Genomic DNA, 27922 nt, shown 5'->3' with positions numbered 1-27922 from the left:
TTATAGTAACAACGGGGTCTGAACCACCTGTATTGTAACAGCGGGGTCTGAGCCACCTGTATTATAGTAACAGAGTCTGCGCCACCTGTATTATACTAACAATGGGGTCTGTGCCACCTGTATTATAGTAACAACGGGGTCTGAACCACCTGTATTATAGTAACAACAGAGTCTGCACCACCTGTATTATAGTAACAACAGAGTCTGCGCCACCTGTATCATAGTAACAACAGAGTCTGCGCCACCTGTATTATAGTAACTACTGGGCCTGCGCCACCTGTATTATAGTAACAACGGGGTCTGAACCACCTGTATTGTAACAGCGGGGTCTGAGCCACCTGTATTATAGTAACAACAGAGTCTGCGCCACCTGTATTATAGTAACTACTGGGTCTGCGCCACCTTTATTATAGTAACAACTGGGTCTGCGCCACCTGTATTATAGTAACAACGGAGTCTGCGCCACCTGTATTAATGTAACAACGGAGTCTGCGCCACCTGTATTAAAGTAACAACGGAGTCTGCGCCACCTGTATTATAGTAACAACAGAGTCTGCGCCACCTGTATTATAGTAACTACTGGGTCTGCGCCACCTGTATTATAGTAACAACGGAGTCTGCGACACCACCTCATATATCACTGTACGGTCACCTCTCCCCTATATAATAATAATACCACATATCAGAGTGTGCTGGGAGCTGTGTTATTCCCCCTCATATATCACTGTACGGTCCCCTCTCCCCTATATAATAATAATACCACATATCAGTGTGTGCTGGGAGCTGTGTTAATCGCCCTCATATATCACTGTACGGTCCCCTCTCCCCTATATAATAATAATACCACATATCAGTGTGTGCTGGGAGCTGTGTTATTCCCCCTCATATATCACTGTACAGTCCCCTCTCCCCTATGTAATAATAATACCACATATCAGTGTGTGCTGGGAGCTGTGTTATTCCCCCTCATATATCACTGTACAGTCCCCTCCCCCCTATATAATAATAATAATACCACATATCAGAGTGTGCTGGGAGCTGTGTTATTCCCCCTCATATATCACTGTACGGTCCCCTCTCCCCTATTTAATAATAATACCACATATCAGTGTGTGCTGGGAGCTGTGTTATTCCCCCTCATATATCACTGTACAGTCCCCTCTCCCCTATATAATAATAATATAATATATACAGGACACGTTACCTGGCTCCGGCTGTCAGGAATATCTATGACAAAATGGCAGCTAAAGCCTCTGTGGCCCCGCCCCCTCTGCTCTGTGACTGGGAGACTATAAGAATATGGCCGCCGATCACCGTACATGAGGACACCTATACATACTATTTAGCTGTTACTCTAGTGATGAAGCTGTGAGCGGCAGGTGCAGGTCGCTGCTTAGTTACAGGACGTCCTTCCCACTTTGTGCCGCCTGATTGGCTACTTGCTGCTGCCAATCAACGCACTGAGGGGAATGAGAGGAGGGCGGTCACTACCATAAGAGGGGCGGGGCTGACAGTAGCCATAGCTACACGGAGATGAGAGGGGTGGGGCGTATCTAGAGGGGCGTGTCTTCTATAAATGGCAACTTCCGGGTGAGGTGCAGAGAGCGGCGACAGGTAACGATGTTTATTATTAATATATCATTATTATTGTGGTACAGGGGGAGCAGACTGTGGTGCCTCATTATCATTATACAGGTAGATCAGTCTGTAGTGTTATGTTATTGTCATACAGGTAGGTCAGCTTCCAGTGTTACATATAATACAGACCCTGGCCTGTTACAATAAAACAGGTGGAGCAGTCTGTGGTGCTGCATTATCATTATGCAGGTGCAGCAGACTTTAGTGTTATATTTAATACAGTTGGAGCAAACCCTGGTGTTACATATAATACAGGTGGAGCAGACCCTGGTGTTACATATAATACAGGTGGAGCAGACCCTGGTGTTACATATAATACAGGTGGCGTAGTCACTGCTCGGTGGGTAACAGACTATAGAGAAAGGGAGATGTCCGGAGCACTCAGACCCCCCATACAGAACGTATCAGCTGTAGCTGGTGGTCAGTACCCTCAGTAGGTGGTTAATAGTGTTACATATAATACAGGTGGGGCAGACCCTGGTGTTACATATAATACAGGTGGAGTAGACCCTGGTGTTACATATAATACAGGTGGAGCAGACCCTGGTGTCACATATACAGCTGGAGCAGTCACTGCTCGGTGGGTAACAGACTATAGAGATAGGGAGGTGTACGGTGCACTCAGACCCCCCATACAGAACGTAGCAGCTGTAGCTGGCGGTCAGTACCTTCAGTAGGTGGTTATTAGTGTTACATATAATACAGGTGGAGCAGACCCTGGTGTTACATATAATACAGCTTGAACAGTCACTGCTCGGTGGGCAACAGACTATAGAGAATGGGAGGTGTCCGGAGCACTCAGACCCCCCCATACAGACCGTATCAGCTGTAGCTGGCCGTCAGTACCCTCAGTAGGTGGTTAAAAGTGTTACATATAATACAGGTGGGCAGATCCTGGTGTTACATATAATACAGGTGGAGTAGACCCTGGTGTTACATATAATACAGGTGGAGCAGACCCTGGTGTTACATATAATACAGCTTGAACAGTCACTGCTCGGTGGGTAACAGACTATAGAGAAAGGGAGGTGTCCGGTGCACTCAGACCCCCCCATACAGAACGTATCAGCTGTAGCTGGCGGTCAGTACCCTCAGTAGGTGGGTATTAGTGTTACATATAATACAGATGGAGCAGACACTGGTGTTACATATAATACAGGTGGAGCAGACCCAGTGTTACATATAACACAGGTGGAGCAGACCCTGGTGTTACATATATTAGAGTTGGTGTAGACACTAGTGTTACATATAATACAGGTGGAGCAGACCCTGGTGTTACATATAATATAGCTGGAGCACTCACTGCTCGGTGGGTGACAGACTATAGAGAAAGGGAGGTGTCCGGCACACTCAGACCCCCCATACAGAACGTATCAGCTGTAGCTGACGGTCAGTACCCTCAGTAGGTGGTTATTAGTGTGGAAGTGACAGAATACACAGAGAGACACCATAGTGTACACCGGGTGATGTATAAGATGCACAGACGTCCTCTGTAATAGGCCCTACTGAGTCCTCACCTGTCTGAGGCTTTGTATTGGTGTAAAGGGTGCTTAGTACCTTGTGTGTAGGGGACCAACGTTTCCCAGTGCCAGTCCTTAGGGAACAGTTCATGTTTTCCAGGTCTCCTCACAGAATCACCAGTGATTTTCACAGAATGAAAATCTGGTAACGTATGGGAGTAACTAATGATCAGCAATTTGCTCCTAAATGCCAGAAAACAGATGAAAATGGCGTCAGACAAGTTTGTTAAATGTTTGATCTAAACAATTTGTTCAAACATCAGTTTTTGTCCATTTTCCAGCGTTTGGGAGCAAATTGCTGATTGTCATTTACTATCATACGTTACCAGATTCTCAGTCCGACCAATCAACTGGTTGGCCGGTTGGACAGATAATCTGTAGATGTGTGGCCAGCTTTAGACCTCTGGGAGAGATTTATGTTTAATATAACTCTCAATAGTGGTTAAGTCCCAGTGTACCCTAGTCCTCTTCTGTAATGTTTGTTTTAATGTATTAAAGTCTTGTTCCCAACTAATGTTAGGAATCCCTTCCTGTGTTTTGTGTGAGAAGATATTATCCAGCTCCTAAATGGTGTCGTTTATTCATTCATTCATTTTTTAAACAAAAACCAGTGATGAATGCAGATAATATGAACCTTAAAGGAGATACAATGTATCCTATACCCTGTGCAAGGTGTACTTTGGAAATGGGGATCACCCCAAAAAAACTAAATTGTGTTAAGAAAGGAAACAGAAAAAGATAGAAGGGGGGATGGAAAAGAGATGAAATGGTTCCGCACCAGGGTAACAAATAGGCCACATTACATACATAATATTATTATTACAGTAGTATCCAAAATTAGGTTAAAAAAAGGCCAGAAACAATATTGTTAGGATAAAAAAAAAACGTTTCATAATGTAAATATACGTATTATTGTGACATCATGTCAGTATAAGGGTGCACCCGAGGAGCAGGTAACCGGTATTCAACAAAAAGAAAAAGAGAGTACTCCTAATTGGTGGGGCACACCTTAAATAATCCCAAAACATAACCTTTAATGTCCATTAAAAAATAAATGTCTCTAGACAACGAGCTATAAGTAAAACAATCATAGATATACAATACAAGTGTGTATATGACATATATCAGAAAGGTGGCAAAGTGCATATACTTGTATGACAGTGACAGTATTCACTCAAAGGTGAATATCGGTGACAATATGAAAAGAAAGAAGATACAAGACCGTTCATATAGTGATATTCATGCAGACTAATAATGCACCATGAAGACAGACCATAAACCTCTTTGTCATACTGTATATATGAACAATCAATGATGTATGAGGCGTTCCTCTATAAATTGGGAAAAAGGGCAAAATTCCAAAGGTATATAAATGGTCTATATCTCAGGATCTGTGTCTCTAGAGAGGACATTTAGTATCCCTGCGTTTACATACACTGGGATCTGCTTTCACCAGTCATGTAAGACATCAGACTGGTGATGAGAGTCCCGTACAACGGCACAGTGACAGATACTGGGGGGAGATGTACTCAGCTCTGAACAGTGATAAACCAACAGCCACTCAGCTCCCAACTGTCATGTTACAGGCTGTGTTTGAGAAATGACAGTTGGGAGCTGATTGGCTGGTGGTTTATCACTCTCCAGTTTATCACTTTGCAGAGCTTAGTACATCTGGCCCACTATCAGGCTGTTTCTGCTGCCAGCGTTAGCATGAGTCTCAGATCCTGTCGCTAGGCAGCTCAAGAACTGGAACTCCGCAGCGGCTGATGGATGGCTCCTGTGCGGCGGCACTGACAGAACGTGTCAGGAGCCGGCCCTGCCTTGCTCCTGTACTACAGCCAAGTGACACCAGAGTCTGCTCAGGCTATAGAATAATAATATAATTATCTGCTGCCAGACACAACATTACAATGCCTGCTCACTGTCCCTGCTGCTTCCTGTGGGAATGATAGATCATATTAGGCAGAACACATATTGCTGCCGGAATGGTATACAAAAAAATGGCCGCCACCCTCCTGCACTGAGGACATGTATGGTCCCTGTCATTATTACAGAGGGGATTACCAGAAGCCCGGGCTGAATAAAAAAAGCTCCACCCACCCGCCTTCTCTATGGCTGCAGCCTTCGCCTCCTCCCTGATAATGAGTTGATTGGCTCCTCGAAACGTCAATCAGATTGTTGAAAATAAAAAGCAGACAGAGAGCCTCTTAAAGCTTAACACATAACAGTGGGGAGTGGGCGGGGTTACATACAGCTCGAAGAATGTATCGTCTCAGTATCCTGAATCAGCAGGTAGTGTTCCCTCTAGCTCCGGCGGGAGGCAGGGCGCCGGAGCTAGAGAGGGCCTACGGCGCGCACACGACCGAGAAGGGGGCGTGGTCATCGAAAAGGGGGCGTGTCTATAAGACGCATCTCCTTTTCGTCACTCTTGGGGGCGTGCCCGGCACTTACGGACATGCCGGGCAGCCCCCAAGCCCTGCAGACAGGGAGAATAGATGCCGGGCGCATGCGCCCGGCGTCTATTCTCCGGCGGTGACCGGGTCACCGCACATTTCTTCACCCGCGGGACACTGCGACCCGCGGGTGAAGACGATTCCCGCAGGCTGTTAGGGCAGGGCGCTTTTTGCCCTCCTTCTGGAGGGCAGGGCGCTTTTTACATTCCAGAAAGAGGGCAGGGCGCCGCGCCCCGCTAAAACAGCCTAGCGGGAACGCTAAGCAGGTAATGGTGTCCTACGGAAGGGGATCTAGCTGTAACTATACAGGTGGAAAAGCCTGTGGTGTCCTACTGTGCAGGGGGAGCAGCATGTGATGTCCTACTCTACAGGTGAAGCAGCCTGTGGTGTCCTACTCTACAGGGCAGTGTTCTCTCCAGGGTGTTTTTTGCGGGTGCACCACCCGGCATGAAACAGCCTACCACCCAGCACTTTGGGAGCCTGCAAGTAGGGACAGTATCTGGAAGCTGTATAAAGCCTATGGTGCCTACTATACAGGGGGAGCGGCTTGCAACGTCCTAATATACAGAGAGAGTGGCCTGTGGTGCCTACTATACAGTAGAAGCGGCCTGTGGTGCCTACTATACAGGGGGAGCAGCCTGCGGTGTCCTACTGTACAGGCAGAGCGACCTGTGGTGTCCTACTGTACAGGCAGAGCGACCTGTGGTGTCCTACTGTACAGGCGGAGCGACCTGTAGTGTCCTACTGTACAGGCGGAGCAACCTGTGGTGTCCTGCTGTACAGGTGGAGTGACCTGTGGTGCCCTACTGTACAGGCGGAGCGACCTGTGGTGCCCTACTGTACAGGCGGAGGGACCTGTGGTGTCCTATACAGAGGAAGCGGCCTGCGGTGTCTTACTATACAGGAGGTGCAGCTTGCGGAGTCCTGTTATACAGGGGTAGCGGCCTGTGGTGTCTACTATACAGGGGTAGCGGCCTGTGCTGCCTACTATATAGGGGGAGCAGCCTGCGGTGCCCTACTATACAGGGGGAGCGGCCTGCGGTGCCCTACTATACAGGGGGAGCAGCCTGCAGGGTTCTACTATATAGGGGAAGCAGCCTGCGGTGTCCTGCTATAAAGGGGGAGCGGCCTGCGGTGTCCTATCCAGGACCTACTATACAGGGGAGTGTTCTGCGGTGTCCTGCTATACAGGGGGAGTGACCTGTGGTTTACTCCTATACAGGATGAGCAGCCTGTGGTGTCTTACTAAATAGGTTGAGCAGTCTGTAATGTCCTACTTTACAGGGGGAGCGGCCTGTGGTGCAATGCCGTACAGGAGGAGCAGCCTTTGGTGTCCTGTTACTATTATTATACAGGGGGAACAACCTGTGGTGTCCTGTTACTATTAATATACAGTGGGAGCAGCCTGTGGTGTTCTGTTACTATTATACAGGGGGAGCAGCCTACGGTGTCCTGTTATTATTATACAGGGGGAGCAGCTTGTGGTATCCTGTTAATATTATTATTATTTTATACAGGGGGAGCAGCCTATGGTGTCCTGTTACTATTATACAGAGAGAGCAGCCTGTGGTGTCCTGTTATTATTATACAAGGGGAGCAGCCTGTGGTGTCCTGTTATAGCAGCAGCTGCAGAGTAATAATAACAGTAATGAGTGGTCAGGGAATAACACATAATAGGTATAACACGTATATATATAACATGTATGTACTGTATATACCATATGATACATAACAGGAGCTGGGGAAGGATGTGTGAGAAGGACGCAGATATCCCATGTAACAAAGGGCTGCACTCCCTGAGCTGAGACTGTCTGTCATGGCGTCTTGTTATCCTGAGCAATAGAGACTCTCTCAGAGACAGCCAGTGGCTGTGACAGTCCCCAGATCCTCAGAGTGTCACTGATTATCCCCCAGGACATGTCTCACCCCACCCTACGCTGCACACACACGGCCGGCAGGCTGGTCACACATGTAACATACATCTGAGGTGCGGTCATTTGTCATTTCATCATTTGTGCAGAGTGACTGATGGGATTCTGTATTGTGTAACCCTTTGTGTGTCCCCTGGGCTGCCTGCTGTCCTATCCCTGAGTTATTAACCTCTTCTGTTCCCTTCCCCTCCCCTGTGTTACTGACACCTCTGTACAGCTGTTACACCCCCTGTTGTGTGCTCTGTATTCCTACGTTACTTCCCCTCTCCCCATATCTGCACCCCTTCGCTCTCCTGTGTACTCTCCCCTCACACCCCTGTTATCTGTATGACCTCAGTATAGTCACAGACTCTCTCAGTTTCTGGAATAAATGTAAAACAAAAAAAAATACCAACATCCCTAATTCATGTGTTTGTAAAAGATTCACGTGGAGCAAATTGCACCAAATCTGTGTCTGGGAGGAATAAGACCCCCGGCCAGGAGAGGAGCATTGGTGTAACCTTATACAGTACAGCGTTGTGTGACGGCCTCTGAGGAGCCTTATGGGGCTGGGTCACAGGAACCTCTGACAGACACTGACCAGGGCTCTATGGCTGAGGGGAAAGGGGAGACTTACTGGTCACTCAGTGTTACATGTCTTACTGTGTTACATGTGTTCTCTAGCGTTCCCGCTAGGCTGTTTTAGCGGGGGGCGGCGCCCTGCCCTCCTTCTGGAAGGCAAAAAGCACCCTGCCCTCACAGCCTGCGGGTGCCGTCTTCACCTACGGGACGCAGTGTCCCGCGGGTGAAGAAATGTGCGGTGACCCGGTCACCGCCGGAGAATAGACGCCGGGCGCATGCGCCCGGAATCTATTCTCCCTGTCTGCAGGGCTTGGGGGCTGCCCGGCGTGTCCGTAAGTGCTGGGCACGCCCCCAAGAGTGACGAAAAGGGGACGCTTCTTATAGACACACGCCCCTTTTCAATGACCACGCCCCCTTCTCGTTCGCCCTCTCTAGCTCCGGCGCCCTGCCTCGCGCCGGAGCTAGAGTGAACACTATGGGGGTCATTAAGACCCACTCGCGAGCGGCAGTACGCTCGCAAGTGGGTCGATGTTTCCCACTGCACATGCGCACGACGGAGGGAGCTCCGTCGTGCGCATGCCCGACACCCGGCGAGCGAAGGACTTTCCTTCGCTCAGAGTCTCGCACCAAAGGGGGCGTGCTGTCGATGTTGATTGACAGCACGCCCCCTTTGGTGGGCGTGCCTGCCAGACGGAGGCGTTCCTATGGGAACGCCTACCGTCTGAATCCGGCCCCACTGACATCACTAGTGATGTCAGTGGGAGTGATTTTGGCTCTGATAGAGCCAAAATCACTCCTGGCCTTGCGGTTGAGAAACCCGACCACAGGGTTTCACTCGCAAGTCCGATGGTCGCGATGGTCAATACCATCGCGACCATCTTGTTGGACGCTCGTATATGCTGTGGGTGGTGACCCACAGCTATACGAGCGTCCAGGAGGACGCTCCATTTTAATGGAGGTGGGCCCTGATTCAGAGCGAGCGCTCTGGTCAGAGCGTCCGGCTCTGAATCAGGGCCTATATCTCTGTGATGTCTGTTATATTTATTCCTAGACGGTCCTGCTGTGAGGAAGCAGAGTCTTTATTACACATCACATGTTCTCTATTTTCAATGAGGATGGACAAGGACGGGAGTCACAGGACCAAGAGGATCTTACATCTCACCATGGAGATCATCTACCTGCTGACTGGGGAGGTGAGAGGGTCTGGGAATGTCACAGTGACATCACTTATATCTATAGTAATAATACAGGGACATGACTGGGGAGGTGAGGGGATCTGGGAGTGTCACAGTGACATCATTTATATCTATAGTAATAATACAGGGACATGACTGGGGAGGTGAGGGGATCTGGGAGTGTCACAGTGACATCACTTATATCTATAGTAATAATACAGGGACATGACTGGGGAGGTGAGGGGATCTGGGAGTGTCACAGTGACATCACTTATATCTATAGTAATAATACAGGGACATGACTGGGGAGGTGAGGTGATCTGGGAGTGTCACAGTGACATCACTTATATCTATAGTAATAATACAGGGACATGACTGGGGAGGTGAGGGGATCTGGGAGTGTCACAGTGACATCACATATCTATAGTAATAATACAGGGACATGACTGGGGAGGTGAGGGGATCTGGGGGTGTCACAGTGACATCACATATCTATAGTAATAATACAGGGACATGACTGGGGAGGTGAGGGGATCTGGGGGTGTCACAGTGACATCACTTATATCTATAGTAATAATACAGGGACATGACTGGGGAGGTGAAGGGATCTGGGAGTGTCACAGTAACATCACTTATATCTATAGTAATAATACAGGGACATGACTGGGGAGGTGAAGGGATCTGGAGTAGTATCACAGTGACATCACTTACATCTATAGTAATAATACAGGGACATGACTGGGGAGGTGAGGTGATCTGGGAGTGTCACAGTGACATCACTTATATCTATAGTAATAATACAGGGACATGACTGGGGAGGTGAGAGGATCTGGGAGTGTCACAGTGACATCACTTATATCTATAGTACTAATACAGGAACATGACTGGGGAGGTGAGGGGATCTGGGAGTGTCACAGTGACATCACATATCTATAGTAATAATACAGGGACATGACTGGGGAGGTGAGGGGATCTGGGGGTGTCACAGTGACATCACTTATATCTATAGTAATAATACAGGGACATGACTGGGGAGGTGAAGGGATCTGGGAGTGTCACAGTAACATCACTTATATCTATAGTAATAATACAGGGACATGACTGGGGAGGTGAAGGGATCTGGGAGTGTCACAGTGACATCACTTATATCTATAGTAATAATACAGGGACATGACTGGGGAGGTGAGGGGGTCTGGGAGTGTCACAGTGACATCACTTATATCTATAGTAATAATACAGGGACATGACAGTGACATCACTTATATCTATAGTAATAATACAGGGACATGACTGGGGAGGTGAGAGGGTCTGGGAGTGTCACAGTGACATCACTTATATCTATAGTAATAATACAGGGACATGACTGGGGAGGTGAGGGGATCTGGGAGTGTCACAGTGACATCACTTATATCTATAGTAATAATACAGGGACATGACTGGGGAGATGAAGGGATCTGAGAGTGTCACAGTGACATCACTTATATCTATAGTAATAATACAGGGACATGACGGGAGGTGAGGGGATCTGGGGGTGTCACAGTGACATCACTTATATCTATAGTAATAATACAGGGACATGACTGGGGAGGTGAGGGGATCTGGGGGTGTCACAGTGACATCACAAATATCTATAGTAATAATACAGGGACATGACTGGGGAGGTGAGGGGATCTGGGGGTGTCACAGTGACATCACATATATCTATAGTAATAATACAGGGACATGACTGGGGAGGGGATCTGGGAGTGTCACAGTGACATCACTTATTTCTTCTTCAGGCTCCACAGGGAGACCTTGGGGTTTAGGTGATGGCAAGGATATCCGGGCACCACATAGTTAAATTTTTCTCCCAGGATGCACCGGGCCTCCCCCAAAGGCACCTTCGTTTTGTTTGGAACCCGGCCAGAGTCGGGTCACTGTAAATGCTGGGGGCTGATTAGCAGCCCCAACGCTATTTTTAGTTTTGTTAGCTTTCCTGTTTGAAGCGCACAGCTTTGGACTGTTCATTGGACGTCCGCGCTGCCGCTCTGTCATCCCGCCGGCGCAGAGATACCAGGGTCTCTGCTAGCTGGACCTCGCAGGACTCCCAGGACTGCGGGGACAGGTAAGGCGGATCCTTTTCCTCCGGTCTCCGGGAACATACCGGAGATGACAGCGGTAGAGCCAGGCACTACATACCCTGCGCTTCCACTAGACCACCAGGGGCTTGAAGCTGGCGCGGGAACCAGCATCCCAGGGGTTAATAGCCAACCAGGGAAGGCAACCTTCCCTGTTTAGCGGCTCTTTCCCTCAGCTCAGCGCGCCTTTCCACTGCGGTCTGGCTTTGCTGAGCTGCTCTCCTCCCACGGGGCACGTCTCCTCTGAGTTCTCCAGCAGCCATTTTCTAAGGTGTCGCAGCTCTCTCTGGCCAGTTTGTGCCCAGTCCTCCTGCTTACCTCTCCCTGTTTGAGGTCAGTGTATGTAGCACTACTGCCTACCAGACACTGAGTCTGTGTAGTCAGTTATAGTGTCATTGTGCAGGTTCATTTCTACATTGTATGTGACTTATGCTAGTGCTGACTGTCTGTGTCTATTTTTTCCACAAGCTGTCAGTATATGTCTATACCTTTCTCTATTTCTGACATCTCACATATATAAAGCGAAGTATTTGTGAGAATGGTCACATACTGTTGTGTGCTGCACTGTGCCATATCCGAGCAGTGTGCTCCTGCAGCTTGCCCAAGCATCAGACAAGGATCAGTATTTTCCCTTCCTACTAGTATCATACATACTCAGTGGTTGCATTATACCCAGTGCCATATTGTGTGATATTACCCTACAGCTACGTCTGGGAGGGACAATAAAGTACGCTCTGCTGCACCCACTCTGCTACCTTGCAGGTTAAGTGTGGCACGTTCTAAGTGAGGAGGAGACGGTACAGGATGGATTATGTGCAAGGTGTTATAATCCACTAGGCCCTTCTAATGTCCCGGTACCTGTGCAGGAACCCCCTATGGGCTTCCTTTTTCTCAAGTCCTGGCTACTATTGCGGGCCGCTTAGCGGTGCCAGCTGTGTTCACCTCTATGGGGTTTACCACAGCGATCCCTTTTTCCTTCAGCAATTGCCACAACAGATTACTGCTATGCAGATTCCTCCTGTGCCCCCGCCATGGGTAGATGTCAAAGCCTGGCGGCTACTTCTACTGCTCTACAGACATGTTGCAGGGGGAGAAAGCCGTACAGCCATTTAAGCGTCCTATGGTATCATCACAGTCTACGCGGCCCTCACTGAGATGTCTCTTACCCTGAGTCCCCTCCACAGGAGGTGGAGACTGGGGTTGGGTTTAATATTCCTGCTTTGGTGCGGACTGTCAGAGCCGTCTTAGTCATAGAGGATGACTAATCAGCTCCTCTGTCCAAGCGTGCTCTGTTTATACAGATAAAGGTAACTTCTGCGGATTTCCCTTTATCGGGTAAATTAGTGGATCACTTGGCTGCAGCCTGGCAATTGCCCGGTAAGCAACCTCAGAGAAGCTGCGTGTTATCCATTTCCTGAAATTTATGCAAGAAATGGAAAGCATCCCTTGCGGTGGATTCACATGTAATACGCTTACTTAAAAGTGCTACGTTACCTGTGTCTTCCATTTCTTCCCTGAAGGTAGGAAGGTGGAGGTTTACCTGAAGTCTATATACCCTTCCCTCAGATGCTAATGGGGCTCAGATGACTTTGGTTGGTAACATCGGTGCTGCAGCCACTGATATGGGGATGACTGCTCTGTATATCAGTTTCCTGACTTCCAGTGTCTCTGCTGAAGCTGTGTCTGCTCGCCGTTCCCGGTGGTTGCGTTCTTGGAAGCTGCTGGTTCCAAGAAAGGCCTAGCATACTTACCCTTCACTGGAGAAATATTGTTCGGACCTGACCTGGACAGGATGGTGGATATGTTGGCAGCACAAATTCTGCCTTCTGCTGCGGCTTCACTGAAGCATCGCACCCCTTTTGGTCCTTTCGTCCTCAGGGTAACCTCCAAAGATCAGGCCTTCCCAAGGCCATCAGCTTCCAGAAGGCTGTCACACCCAAGACACAGGCCTGGAGTACAAGACATACTGCTTCCAAGTCCGAGGATATTCCCTCAGCCCGTTGGGACGGGCTTCCCTCTGGGGGATCCCAAGGTGGGAGGCCGACTGCTTCAGTTCACCCAGTGCTGGTGCAAAACTCCACAGGTGCTTGGATAAGAGTAAGGTTCTCTCACGGGTATGTCCTCTCATTCCGTTGAAGATCTCCTCACCAGTTTTTCTGCTCAGACCCTCTTTTGAAAACGACCAGGGCCTTGCAGATCCAGAAAGCCATACCATCCCTGCTGCAATCAGGGGTTAATGTGCCTATCCCGCTATCTTAGCTAGGGACTGGTTATTATTCTGCTCTCTCTGGTTAGAAATCTGACTGGATCTCATTGGCCTATCCTTAACCTCAGATGCCTGAACACATTCCTCTGGGTGCCATAGTTCAGGATGGAAATCCTACGCTACATTTTACTGGCTATGGAACCTGGGGATTTTATGGTATCACTGGATATTTAGGATGTGTCAGTGTTCAGCCTAGGATCGTCCGTCTCTTACCTCCACCCTGGCTTCCCCTGACTTCTCGTGCGGTCAGACCTCTGGTGCGGCGGCGGGGGATGCGATGAGAATTCTGCCTTAGGTGCTATAGGATTCCATGCAAGGCCCTGTGGTTCGGAGATTGGAGTTTCTGTCATGGGCGCCGCCATGACAGTCCTTTCTCATGTGACAGTATCTACCAATGGTAGCAAGGTCATGGTCAGCTGACGCTGTCCTCCTATTAGCTGCTACCCATGGGTATAAATCTGGCTCCAGAACTCCAGGAAGTTGCCTGAACAACGTTTGTCCTTCCTAGTTGGGTCCTCGTTCCAGATTCCTCCGAGATTACCTTCGTGTCTTCTCTAGTGCGTTTGGCCATCTCTGCTGGAGTGCTGCCCTGTGGTGTCCTCCGTGCAACAGTGCGTCATTCCATCTCAGCCTATGTGCAACTCAGTGTTACCATTTCTTCTAGTGAGCTAAACTCCGTGCTACCTTCAGGGCAGCAGTGCGTTTCAACATCTCAGGCCTGTGTGCAAACTCTGCGCTACTTTTAGCGCAACAGTGTGTCATAACACCTCAGTCTGTGTATAAATTAGCGTCTCCTTCCGGAGCAACAGTGCGTCTTAGCACCACAGCCTGTGTACAACTTAGCGTCTCCTTCCGGAGCTACAGTGCGTCATATCACCTCTGCCTGTGTTCTATATCAAGGAGTCGTTCTTCAGCGCAATAATGCATCTACACATCTCTACCGGTGGGTACCTCAAGTACCAATTTCTAGTGCAACTGTGCCTCCTAGGGAGGCATATTCCTTGGGCCACAGTCTGTGCGTATCTCTGTTCCCACGGGGTTTGGATACCAGATCAAAGGACAGCGACCTGCCTGCTGGGTGCAGCTAAAACCCATATCTCGATTGGTAGGGGTCACTGGTGAATACCTCCGAGCAGGTTAGACTCCGCACCATTGATAAGGTCTCGTTAACGTCCAAACCCTGTGGATGAGGAGATTATACATTCAGGCCCCTCGCCTCCGATTCCTTCCCCAACCTCGGACCTCTGCTTTCAACACCTCAGTGGCAAGCGTGACAGGAAGCATACATATATGTGTCTATAGCGTCTTCCCACCAGCGTTATCTCCAGGTTTGCTATACAACAGCAACACTTCCAGTTTTGGGCCCATCTGCGGGGACAGGGTGTCCGTCTGCTATCATACCTGGATGACCTCCTGCGGGTTCTCCAGAATCTTTCCACCACCGTCTGCAACTTACTATTACTGTTCTTCAGACACGGGTGGTTAATTAATTGGAAATCACTCCCTGTCTCCCTCTCAGAAAATGTTTCTTCTGGGAGCCCTATTGGACAACAGAGGCCTTTCCTAACTGCAGAAAAGATGTCCGCACTGCAGATGCGGGTATGCAGAGGCCATTACCCCATCGGATAAAGGCTCAGACGATGGTGCTCTGTCCGGTGGTGCGTCTGTCTCTGTGGCTCCAGACGGTTCATCTAACAACCTTTTGGATCCCGGATTGGGTGATCCTGACACCGGATTCCAGTCTCCAGGGTTGAAGCACAGTGAACGATCCGCACTCTTTTCAGGGCAGTAGGACAGCGGTCAAATCAGCCCTCCTGATTAACATATTGGGGCTTTGGGCTGTCTATAGGGCCCTCAAGCTGGCCCAGCACATTCTGCAGGGGAATCCTGTGCAGGTGCAGTCCGCCAATGCCACCACTGTGGCTTGCATCAACCATCAAGGAGGCATTCGGAGTCACACATTCTGACATGGACAGAAGGTAATTTCCCAGCCATATCGCAGTGTTCCTTCCGGGAGTTCTCAATTGGGAATCGGACTTCCTCAGCCGTCACGAAGTACATCCAGGGGAATGGTCTCTTCACCAAGAGGTGTTTCAACTAGTGGACAAGTGGGATCTCCCAGAGGAAGTCCTACTAACATCCCGACACTACTAAGAGCTGCCGGTGTACGGGTCTAGAACAAGAGATGCCAGGGCACTCTTGGTAGACGCTCTGTCAGTCAAGCGGAACTTCTAATTGGCGTACCTGTTTCCTCCACTCTCTCTGCTTCCTTGAGTAATTTGGAGGTTCAAACGTGAAGGAGGCACTATCCTGCTGGTGGCTCCAGCGTGGCCCAGATGTCACTAGTAGTCAAATCTTCAGAGTCTCTCCATCGACACTCCGTTGCTGTTGCCTTCATGTCCGGACCTGTTGTCTCAAGGTCCTTGCCTTTACCCGGACCTGGGTCATCTGTCTTTGACGGTGTGGCTCTTCAGGCATCCCTTCTAAGGTCCCGTTGTTTTTACAGCTCTGTAGTTAACACTATGCTCAAAGGGGGTCATTCAGACCCACTCGCGAGCAGCAGTACGCTCGCAAGTGGGTCGATGTTCCCCACTGCGCATGCGCATGACGGAGGGAGCTCCGTCGCTCGGAGTGTCTCATCAAAGGGGACGTGCTGTCGATGGTGACTGACAGCACGCCCCCTTTGGTGGGCATGCCGGGGGCGTGCCTGCCAGACGGAGGCGTTCCCAAGGGAACGCCTACCGTCTGAAGCCGGCCCCACTGACATCACTGAGGTTTTATGCAATGGATATCTTTGCCTCTCAGGATGCTTCCTTTGGACGACGGATTCTCCTCTCAGCACAGAAGTGTCTCCACCCTTAAAAGGACTGCTTTGGGACATCCTGAAGGTCTCCATGTGGAGCCTTTAGACCAGGGGTCTTCAAACTTGGCCCTCCAGCTGCTGTGGAACTACACATCCCAGCATGCACTGCCACCTTTTTGATATAACATCATGCTAAAACTTTGTGCAGTGCATGCTGGGATGTGTAGTTCCACAGCATCTGGAGGGCCAAGTTTGAAGACCCCTGCTTTAGACCCTGAAGAAGAAAATGAGAGATATGGTAAGAACTTACCTTTGTTATCTCTCTCTGTCCATAGGATTCACTGGTCACATGTGCTTCAGATGGGCTCCGCTCTGGCCACCGGTTTTTCCGTCTCCTCATCTGAGAGAATGTGATTCTTGAGTGTTACAGACATTCTTCTCTCTTTTATCCTCCTCCGGCCTTTGGCTTACTATGAACTAAGGTGCCTCTGGCCTGGGGGTGGGGTATAGGGAGAGGCCCGGTGCATCCTCGGAGAAAAATGTAACTGCGTGGTTCCCGGATGTCCTTGCCATCACCTAAACTCCAAGGTTTCCCGTGGACCCTATGGACTTCAAAGAAAGAGAGATAACAAAGGTAAGTTCTTACCATATCTCTCATTCTATAGTAATAATAGAGTGACATGGCTGGGGAGGTGAGAGGGTCTGGTGGTGTCATAGTAACATCACTTATCTCTATAGTAATAACAGGGATATGACTGGGGGGGTGAGGGGGCACTGGGAGTGTCATAGTGACATCACATATCTTTAGTAATAATACAGAATCATGACCATGGAGGTGAGGGGATCTGGGAGTGTCACAGTGATATCACTTATATCTATAGTAATAATACAGGAACATGACTGGGGAGGTGAGAGGATCTGGGAATGTCACAGTGACATCACTTATACCTATAGTAATAGCCGAGCAGCAGGGAGTGGGTCTCAGATATAGTATCAGTCCCACAGTCCTCACAAGAGTTGGGTTGTTATTACATTGCTCGCAGTATGTTGTTTGCTTTTTGTCACTAACCCAAAGATGTCGGAGCTGTAGGAGATACTGTATACTCTACATTTTCCTGTATATAGGAGATTGTTAAAAATATTTTTTTGTGAAATAGTCTTGTATATTATGCAAAGTGATCACTTATTTAACAGTTCCTGGTAGGTGGAGTTAAATTGATATTATAGTTATGTCTCCTCCATTAGATAGTATTACACAGTAGTGAGGAAGACATCCTGTGAGTGTAAGACACCCAGCACCCGTCCCCGTGAGTCAGGAGGACTGAGCAGGACTTGGAGACTCATCACCAAAAGATCCTGGAACTTGCCAACAAGATCATTCAACTGCTGACTGGAGAGGTGACTGCTGGGAATGGGACATTATACAGAAACACCAGAGGATGTGTCTGGGTGTTGACTGGAGAGGTGACTGCTGGGAATGGGACATTCTACAGTAACACCAGTGGATGTGTTTGGGTGATGACTGGAGAGGTGACTGCTGGGAATGGGACATTATACAGTAACACCAGGGGATGTGTCTGGGTGATGACCGTATCATTGTTTGTGTCAGGTTCCTATAAGGTGTCAGGATGTCACTGTTTATGTCTCCATGCAGGAGGGGGAGTATATAAGGGAACACAAGAGTCTGTACAAGGACGTGATGATGGAGAATCACCGGCCCCTCACATCACTGGGTAAGTGGAGACTGCCATTTATTGTACAGGGGCGAGCAGGTATGGGTGCCCCCTATATACACACATCATCTGATAATCACATATATACAATGTACTCAGTCACTGTGTGTCTCCTACAGATGGACCCAATAACAGAAATATCCCAGAGAGATGTCCCCGTCCTCTTTATTCACAGGATTGTACAGAGGAGAATCACAGGATCCCACAGGAGCATCAGGTAGATGTAGGGTCTCACCAATATATTTAAGTGACTGTCACTATATGATCTGTAGAGAAGCTGTGTGTGTATTATTAACCACTTATATATTGATATTCTAGTTTTTTAATCTCATTTAAATCCAACATAATTTTATGGGTGCTTTAGAGTGATGAGCTTGCTGATATGAAGGCAGAAGATATAGAGGGAGAAGAGTTATATGTGACTCATATGAAGACAGAAGATATAGAGGGAGAAGAAGAGACGTATGTGACTGATATGAAGACAGAATATATAGAGGAAGAAGAAGAGACATATGTGACTAATATAAAGGCAGAAGATATAGAGGGAAAAGAAGAGACGTATGTGACTAACATGAACACAGAAGATTTAGCGGGAGAAGAAGAGACGTATGTGACTGATATAAAGGCAGAAGATGTAGAGGAAGAAGAAGAGACGTATGTGACTGATATGAAGGCAGAAGATATAGAGAGAGAAGAGACGTATGTGACTGATATAAAGGCAGAAGATATAGAGGGAGAAGAAGAGACTTATGTGATGAACTATCAGCTGTGTAAGGAGGAGGAAATCCCTACAGATATCAGCACAGGTGAGTAATAGTCACTACAGCAATCTCTTATCCTACACCATCCTCTGTCAGTGGAAACTAATTTGTAAAATGTGTCTGCACAGTGTGGGAGTCAGGAGCCATTAGCCCCTATTATACTCCTGCTCTCCCCCTCACATCATGTCACTGTGTGTTACCAGCCCAGAGATCTGATCAGTCTCCTCCCCACACTCTCTGGTGTATCTCATACATCAGGAGCCATCAGCCCCTATTATACTCCTGCTCTCCTCCTCACATCATGTCACTGTGTGTTACCAGCCCAGAGATCTGACCAGTATCCTCCCTGCACTATAAAACTATATACTCTCACATCACAACAAACCATGTATACACACACACAAAGCTATAAGCACACATGTATTATTGCACAGTGCTTCCACCAATGCTTGTCTACAATGAATGACAGCCTATAATAGTAGTGTGACTCTGACAGTGGGACTGTGGCACCAGAGGGACATATAGTTGCTGTTCCACTTTTGCCATTTGCTACCTTTGTGCCTACCTGGAGACCGATGAGTAGTGTAACCGGTGGCCAGGACATGCTGCTAGTGTACACAGCTACTGTGCTTCCACGTCTCCAGTGTGTGTGTGAGAGAAGTGACTGGTTGCCCAGTGTCACTGGCTTATGTGGCTTCCTGTTCCATGATAGTAGCTGGGCAATGTGTAAGCTTGGGGAATGTTACTCACCACATGTCACCATGGCTGGGTCTATGCCATCTGCTTGGTAATCCCGTTGTGTTGTATTTTATCTGTGCAGCAGGAGCCATATCTGCTGTATGTACAGTTATTATTGTAATAATTAGCTGTACAGTAGATTGCAAATTCAAATTAGAAATTGTGGTCTCACTATCAGTATCATTATCCGTTATTTATATGGGGTCAGCATTGCCTTACACAGTATATAAACAGAACACATTGCAAGCCTAACAAGGGAATAGTGCAGAAGACTTACAGAACAAAACATTGTAGCACATGGGACACCAGCTATAACAACACTGCAGCTCATACAGTCACCGTAATCACAGTAGCAGCATGGGCTGAGCCCAATGGTTCGGTGATGCTGTTAGTATTGGGGAGGAGGTGATAGTATAGGTCAGGGGAGCAAAAGCACAGAAGGGAAGAGGGCCCTGCTCATTAGAGCTTACAGTCTATAGGTGGAGGGATTGCCAGACAGGGATGACACAGAGAGGGGAGACAGTGAGCGAGGAGCATAGAGAGGTGGGTTAGAATACAGAGCAGGAAAGCTTTAGTAGAGGTGAAGGTAGGACATAGGAGAGGTGGGATTTGAGAGTCTGTATGAAGCTTTAGAAAGAGGTGGAGCGTCTGGTAGTTCCAGCGGTGGGGAGCAGCACCGGCAAAGTCTTGAAGGCAGGAGTAGGAGGATATAATTAGTTGGGAGGAGAGGTGCCAGGCATTGCCAGAGTAAGTGGGTAATGGGATTCTGGAGGGAGATGCAGTTGGTGATATAGGGGGGAGTATAATGCTCCCCGTCCACTAGACGAGCTGAAAGTGACTGCACGATTACGACATTGTAATTGTGCAGTCGTTTGTCTGTGATGAGCCTAAATTAAATGAGCAGTCGTTCAGTGCAGGCACATCAATCTTCTGACGTTATCATCAGGTCGACCAGTTTGTTCGCACAATGATAGATGTCGGAAACGACCAGCGGGCGCGCGCATTGCTGGTCGTTTCCGACATAAATGTGCACGATGCATGCACGATTTGCAAGCGATTGCACGATAACAACGTTATCGTGCAATCGCTTGCAAATATCGATATGTGGATGGGCACCTTAAGGTGTTTGAATTGGATTCTGAAAGGGATGAGGAGCCAGTGTAGAACCTTTGGGAGAGGTGAGGCAGAAGCAGTAGCTTGGAGAAGATGAGCCTGGCAGAAGCATTGAGGACAGTTTGGAGTAATAAGAGATCAGATTTGGGGAGGACACATGGGAGGAAGTTACAGTTAACCCAGTCTGGAGATGACCGGTTAGTGGATGAGGGTCTTAGTTGAAAGAGTCTGATCCTGGAGATATTTCAAAAGTGGAAGCGACATGACTGGGACTGAATGTGGCTATTGATGTAGAAGACACAGTTAAAGATATCTCCATGGCAGCGGATTTGTGAGATAGAAGAATAGTGAGGTTGTAGATGGATAGTAAAATTGAGGGAGGGGAGAGGACTCAAGGTGGTGGGAAGACAATATGCTCAGTCTTAAGCTGCATACACGCACAACGATTTTGTTACCACGATTTTCTGCCACATTATCTGTCAGATGAAAGATTTTTTGATCTACAAAATATTTTTGTAACTTCCCTTAATGAAAATCGTTCAGTTGGTCAGTCAGAATGAACTACAAACTAAAAACGATGTCGTTTTAGTTAAATCGTTCAAAAAATTGTTACATGTGTATGCACCTTTTAGAGATTTCTTTTTAAGAAAGCACTGAGACATCCAAGAACATTAGCTCCTCAATATAAACAATTATGTCTATTCTCATACATTTTTTTTTCTGTAGATGGACACACAAGCAGGAATACCTTTGAGGAAGATCTCATAGTGTTTCCAGATTTTCAAATAGAAGACAAGAACAGACAAGATTGTCCAGGAGAACCCCCCATTACCTTAAATATACATGCAGCACTACACAGTGCAGATATGTCATCTGATCCCTCTAATCATGATGAACATTCTCCTGATAATTCAGAGCTTGTTACACACAGTACAGCTCATAAAGGTGATACGATATTATCTTGTTCTGATTTTGGTAAAAGTTCTGTATGTCAGTCAGTTTCTGTTACACATCATAGACGTCACACAGGTGAGAGGCCATTTCCATGCTCTGAGTGTGGGAAATCTTTTACCCAGAAATCACATCTTGTTAGACATAAGATGACACACACCGGAGAGAGGCCATTTACATGCTCTGAGTGTGGGAAATGTTTTACATGTAAATCACAATTTGTTACACATCAGAGAACACACACAGGTGAGAAACCATTTCCATGCACTGAGTGTGAGAAATGTTTTACATATAAAGCACATCTTGTTGAACATCACAGAAGTCACACAGGTGAGAAACCATTTTCATGCTCCGAGTGTGGGAAATCTTTTACCAAGAAATCACATCTTGTTAGACATAAGATGACACACACCGGAGAGAGGCCATTTACATGCTCTGAGTGTGGGAAATGTTTTGCCTATAAATCACATCTTGTTGAACATCATAGAAGTCACACAGGTGAGAAACCATTTTCATGCTCCGAGTGTGGGAAATCTTTTACCAGGATATCACATCTTGTTAGACATAAGATGACACACACCGGAGAGAGGCCGTTTACATGCTCTGAGTGTGGGAAATGTTTTATACATAAATCATATCTTGTTACACATAAGAGATGTCACACAGGTGAGAAACCATTTCCATGTTCTGAGTGTGGGAAAAGTTTTACACACAGATCAGATCTTGTTGTACATCAGAGAAGTCACACAGGTGAGAAGTTACTTCCATGCTCTGAGTGTGGGAAATGTTTTCCCAAGAAATCACTTCTTGTTAGACATCAGATGACACACACCGGTGAGAAACCATTTTCATGTGATGAGTGTGGGAAATGTTTTATACGGAAATCACATCTTCTTATACATCAGAGAACTCATACAGGTGAAATACAATTTGAATGAGCTGATATTCATGGACCCTAGGTGCTGCACAGATCACAATCCAGGTGTGTAGGGAGAAAACACAATAAATATGCTAAATAATGACTAAGTAAACAACAATACGTAGTTGGTAGCTAGTGACTGAGTCATTGTAATGCTGCCAGTCCATATGTTATAGTCACCAGTAAACAAAGTACAACACGGGGAAGTGGAGACGGCGCTGAAGGAGCATAGATCACGGCAATTATTTACCAGGAGTGTCCGCAGGTCACACATTAAGAGCTAATAACACTGTCACTGTACATGATGGTAGCGTAATAAAAACCAATCTGGGGAGACTCATTCTAGCTGGAGTTTCTACATCCTTATGGGGCCCCAATAGTTCCCAACAATTGGTATTTATTGTGCTACCATTATATACAGTTACAGTGTTTTTGCGCTACCAATATCATATACAGTTAGTGTTATCAGCTCTGTATATGTGACCTGCAGACGCTCCTGGTGACTGATTGCAGTGTGGTCTATGCTCTCACCATTTTATTCACCTACATCACATTTAAATGATCATTTATATGCTTGAGCTATGAAATAGCTGCTGAATATTTACACTATGGCCGATTGATACATTTAATGTATATTATTTAGGTACTGCTTAGGGTGCATCAGTGCTAAATACTGTGTACATTAATGTATAAAACAATATAATAAAAGCCTTTGTGTCATACAGTACGTTGGATGTACCATTCACTCCCTGAAATCTAGATTCAGGGAACACAGATGAACACAGTAAAGGGTCACCAGCCACACAGTGTGTCGCAGCACTTTGCTACCAATCACAGCTGTGCTCCTGATGACCTGTCACATGTAGGGGTGCAGCATGTGAGGAGGACAAGCAGGGGCGCAGACAGGCTCAGGAACTTATGTGCTAAAGAGGCATTATGGGTGTTTACATTACATACCTTGTTCCCACAGGGGCTCAGTGATACTATAGAATATGAGTCCTGTGCTTAGATGTTGGTGTAGTCAGCCTGGTCAGCTGGACCTGTATATGGGGCCATAACTGCAGCTCTTTCTGTACAAATAGGGGTTACATGACTTGTGTGTGGATGTGGAGTCTGTTACCCGTATTCCCCACATGTGTAGGTAACACAATACCAGGATGACATGAATAACTGATGGAGGAGACCAGCCTACAATGATGGAATGTGCAGGACATGTAATTCTCTCTGTATTTAGGTCTGTTACCCGTATTCCCCACATGTGTAGGTAACACAATACCAGGATGACATGAATAACTGATAGAGGAGACCAGCCTACAATGATGGGATGTACAGGATAAGACATGTAATTCTCTCTGTATTTAGGTCTGTTACCTGTATTCCCCACATGTGTAGGTAACACAATACCAGGAAGACATGAATAACTGATAGAGGAGACCAGCCTACAATGATGGGATGTGCAGGATAGGACATGTAATTATCTCTGTATTTAGGTCTGTTACCCGTATTCCCCACATGTGTAGGTAACACAATACCAGGATGACATGAATAACTGATAGAGGAGACCAGCCTACAATGATGGGATGTGCAGGATAAGACATGTAATTCTCTGTATTTAGGTCTGTTACCGTATTCCCCACATGTGTAGGTAACACAATACCAGGATGACATGAATAACTGATAGAGGAGACCAGCCTACAATGATGGGATGTGCAGGATAAGACATGTAATTCTCTCTGTATTTAGGTCTGTTACCCGTATTCCCCACATGTGTAGGTAACACAATACCAGGATGACATGAATAACTGATGGAGGAGACCAGCCTACAATGATGGGATGTGCAGGACATGTAATTCTCTCTGTATTTAGGTCTGTTACCCGTATTCCCCACATGTGTAGGTAACACAATACCAGGATGACATGAATAACTGATGGAGGAGACCAGCCTACAATGATGGGATGTACAGGATAAGACATGTAATTCTCTCTGTATTTAGGTCTGTTACCTGTATTCCCCACATGTGTAGGTAACACAATACCAGGAAGACATGAATAACTGATAGAGGAGACCAGCCTACAATGATGGGATGTGCAGGATAGGACATGTAATTATCTCTGTATTTAGGTCTGTTACCCGTATTCCCCACATGTGTAGGTAACACAATACCAGGATGACATTAATAACTGATGGAGGAGACCAGCCTACAATGATGGGATGTATAGGATAAGACATGTAATTCTCTCTGTATTTAGGTCTGTTACCTGTATTCCCCACATGTGTAGGTAACACAATACCAGGATGACATGAATAACTGATAGAGGAGACCAGCCTACAATGATGGGATGTGCAGGATAGGACATGTAATTCTCTCTGTATTTAGGTCTGTTACCCATATTCCCCACATGTGTAGGTAACACAATACCAGGAAGACATGAATAACTGATAGAGGAGACCAGCCTACAATGATGGGATGTGCAGGATAGGACATGTAATTCTCTCTGTATTTAGGTCTGTTACCTGTATTCCCCACATGTGTAGGTAACACAATACCAGGAAGACATGAATAACTGATAGAGGAGACCAGCCTACAATGATGGAATGCGCAGGATAAGACATGTAATTCTCTCTGTATTTAGGTCTGTTACCCGTATTCCCCACATGTGTAGGTAACACAATACCAGGATGACATGAATAACTGATAGAGGAGACCAGCCTACAATGATGGGATGTGCAGGATAGGACATGTAATTCTCTCTGTATTTAGGTCTGTTACCCGTATTCCCCACATGTGTAGGTAACACAATACCAGGATGACATGAATAACTGATGGAGGAGACCAGCCTACAATGATGGGATGTACAGGATAAGACATGTAATTCTCTCTGTATTTAGGTCTGTTACCTGTATTCCCCACATGTGTAGGTAACACAATACCAGGATGACAAGAATAACTGATAGAGGAGACCAGCCTACAATGATGGGATGTGCAGGATAAGACATGTAATTATCTCTGTATTTAGGTCTGTTACCTGTATTCCCCACATGTGTAGGTAACACAATACCAGGATGACATATATAACTGATAGAGGAGACCAGCCTACAATGATGGGATGTGCAGGATAGGACATGTAATTATCGCTGTATTTAGGTCTGTTACCCGTATTCCCCACATTTGTAGGTAACACAATACCAGGATGACATGTATAACTGATAGAGGAGACCAGCCTACAATGATGGAATGTACAGGATAAGACATGTAATTCTCTCTGTATTTAGGTCTGTTACCCGTATTCCCCACATGTGTAGGTAACAATACCAGGATGACATGAATAACTGATGGAGGAGATCAGCCTACAATGATGGGATATGCAGGATAGGACATGTAATTCTCTCTGTATTTAGGTCTGTTACCCGTATTCCCCACATGTGTAGGTAACACAATACCAGGATGACATGAATAACTGATGGAGGAGACCAGCCTACAATGATGGGATGTACAGGATAAGACATGTAATTCTCTCTGTATTTAGGTCTGTTACCTGTATTCCCCACATGTGTAGGTAACACAATACCAGGATGACAAGAATAACTGATAGAGGAGACCAGCCTACAATGATGGGATGTGCAGGATAAGACATGTAATTCTCTCTGTATTTAGGTCTGTTACCTGTATTCCCCACATGTGTAGGTAACACAATACCAGGAAGACATGAATAACTGATAGAGGAGACCAGCCTACAATGATGGAATGTACAGGATAAGACATGTAATTCTCTCTGTATTTAGGTCTGTTACCTGTATTCACCACATATGTAGGTAACACAATACCAGGATGACATGAATAACTGATAGAGGAGACCAGCCTACAATGATGGGATGTACAGGATAAGACATGTAATTCTCTCTGTATTTAGGTCTGTTACCCGTATTCCCCACATGTGTAGGTAACACAATACCAGGATGACATGAATAACTGATGGAGGAGACCAGCCTACAATGATGGGATGTGCAGGATAAGACATGTAATTCTCTCTGTATTTAGGTCTGTTCAGCACTAATAGATGCACCACTAAGACACATTGCGGTTAGAGTGGTGTAACTAGTGGTATATTTCCCGTAATAGGTAAAGAAGATACATGTGGCAATGTTTGTGGGTGTAGAGCACTGGCTAAATCTTATGTCTACTACAGAAGAGGTAATAGGTTCGAGGCCAAGTAAAAATTTGGGGGGGACAAATATGTATTTTGTGGTTCAATACAATAGAAATCCTTATAGTCACATGTTGCAATTATATACATGGCTAACAACTAGTTAATCTGTTCTCAATTATAAACCTTTTCTCATATTTCTTTACTCTTTCATTTTGTTTGTATAGTAGTGAACTTTAGCGCCCACTGATAATGTATAATATGCAGATTTAATAACATGGGATAAAATGGGACTATATTGTATAAAAGTTATAAATATGATGAGTATATTGTTGACTTTATTAAATGATTGAAAAATAAATTGGAATACACTTTATGAGCAAGATATATGGAAGTGGCTTTGATGATAGGGATAATAGAATATATGAACATAATAGAAATAGGTGTAATATGAGCCCAGCTCCATCACTAGCAGGTGGAGATAGAGCAGTGATAGAGAAAAGGTTTAGGAAGCACAAGGTGACGAGTTCCAGTCCTGGGAAGGAAAGTAAATTTTTTCTTTTTTTTTTAATGTGTTCAGGTTTATTATCATTTCATTTATTTTTACTCTGTATAATTATATTTACTGCTGTGGATGCTGTATCTGTTTTTTATCTTTTCAAACGATAGTAACCATGATGTTTATCTGGCTCTACACTTAAATCCTTTACACAATTACAGGAGGAGTTTTCCATACCTAGAGCACAGTTTTACAGATTTCTGCAACTGAGGCATGCCTCAGTGTTCAGTTTAGGGCTAAGCCCCCCTGACATTCAGTCATTTTCCATTAAGACAGTACTTATCTCATTGGGTACCCTTGTCCTTTATTTATTCATACCTTTCGTCCTTTCACCACAAATCCAGGTTACTTGATCTTAAAGAAAAATGGGAGGCAGATGTGGGCTTAATAGATGATAGCGAATGGGATATGGCTCTGAATATTCCCCGCACCTCCACTGCCTCTGTGAGATTTCACCAAATCCAGCTATATATTTTGCATAGAGTTTATTTGACCCCAATTAGGCTGGTGAAAATTGGTGGCCTTGCTTCTAGTGTTT

At 46.4% G+C, this 27922-nt stretch overlaps 2 protein-coding genes across 3 annotated transcripts in view; one reads left to right on the top strand and one right to left on the bottom strand.

Annotated features, from left to right (window-relative positions):
- LOC148504722 (uncharacterized) overlaps positions 1 to 27922 on the bottom strand; it is an 80620-nt gene that overhangs the window by 12154 nt on the left and 40544 nt on the right. The gene's annotated exons all lie outside the window — the stretch shown is intronic.
- LOC148504723 (uncharacterized) lies at positions 1529 to 23424 on the top strand. 2 transcript variants are annotated; one of them, XM_088448575.1, is made up of 7 exons: positions 1574 to 1614; positions 9218 to 9296; positions 17710 to 17862; positions 18119 to 18197; positions 18317 to 18414; positions 18562 to 19003; positions 21536 to 23424. In XM_088448575.1, exons 4-7 carry the CDS (start codon positions 18164 to 18166, stop codon positions 22696 to 22698), a joined length of 1737 nt encoding a protein of 578 aa, XP_088304701.1. In that variant the 5' UTR covers positions 1574 to 1614; positions 9218 to 9296; positions 17710 to 17862; positions 18119 to 18163; the 3' UTR covers positions 22699 to 23424. The 2 variants fall into 2 exon arrangements, with proteins under 2 accessions (XP_088304700.1, XP_088304701.1); XM_088448574.1 differs by lacking the exon at positions 9218 to 9296 and having other exon boundaries at positions 1529 to 1614.

This window comes from Taudactylus pleione, unplaced genomic scaffold (assembly GCF_031769625.1).
Source record: "Taudactylus pleione unplaced genomic scaffold, aTauple2 ptg000459l, whole genome shotgun sequence".
In the NCBI taxonomy this organism is placed as follows: domain Eukaryota; kingdom Metazoa; phylum Chordata; class Amphibia; order Anura; family Myobatrachidae; genus Taudactylus; species Taudactylus pleione.
The sequence above is the reverse complement of the archived record's forward strand: the minus strand, read 5'-3'. Positions and strand labels throughout refer to the sequence as shown.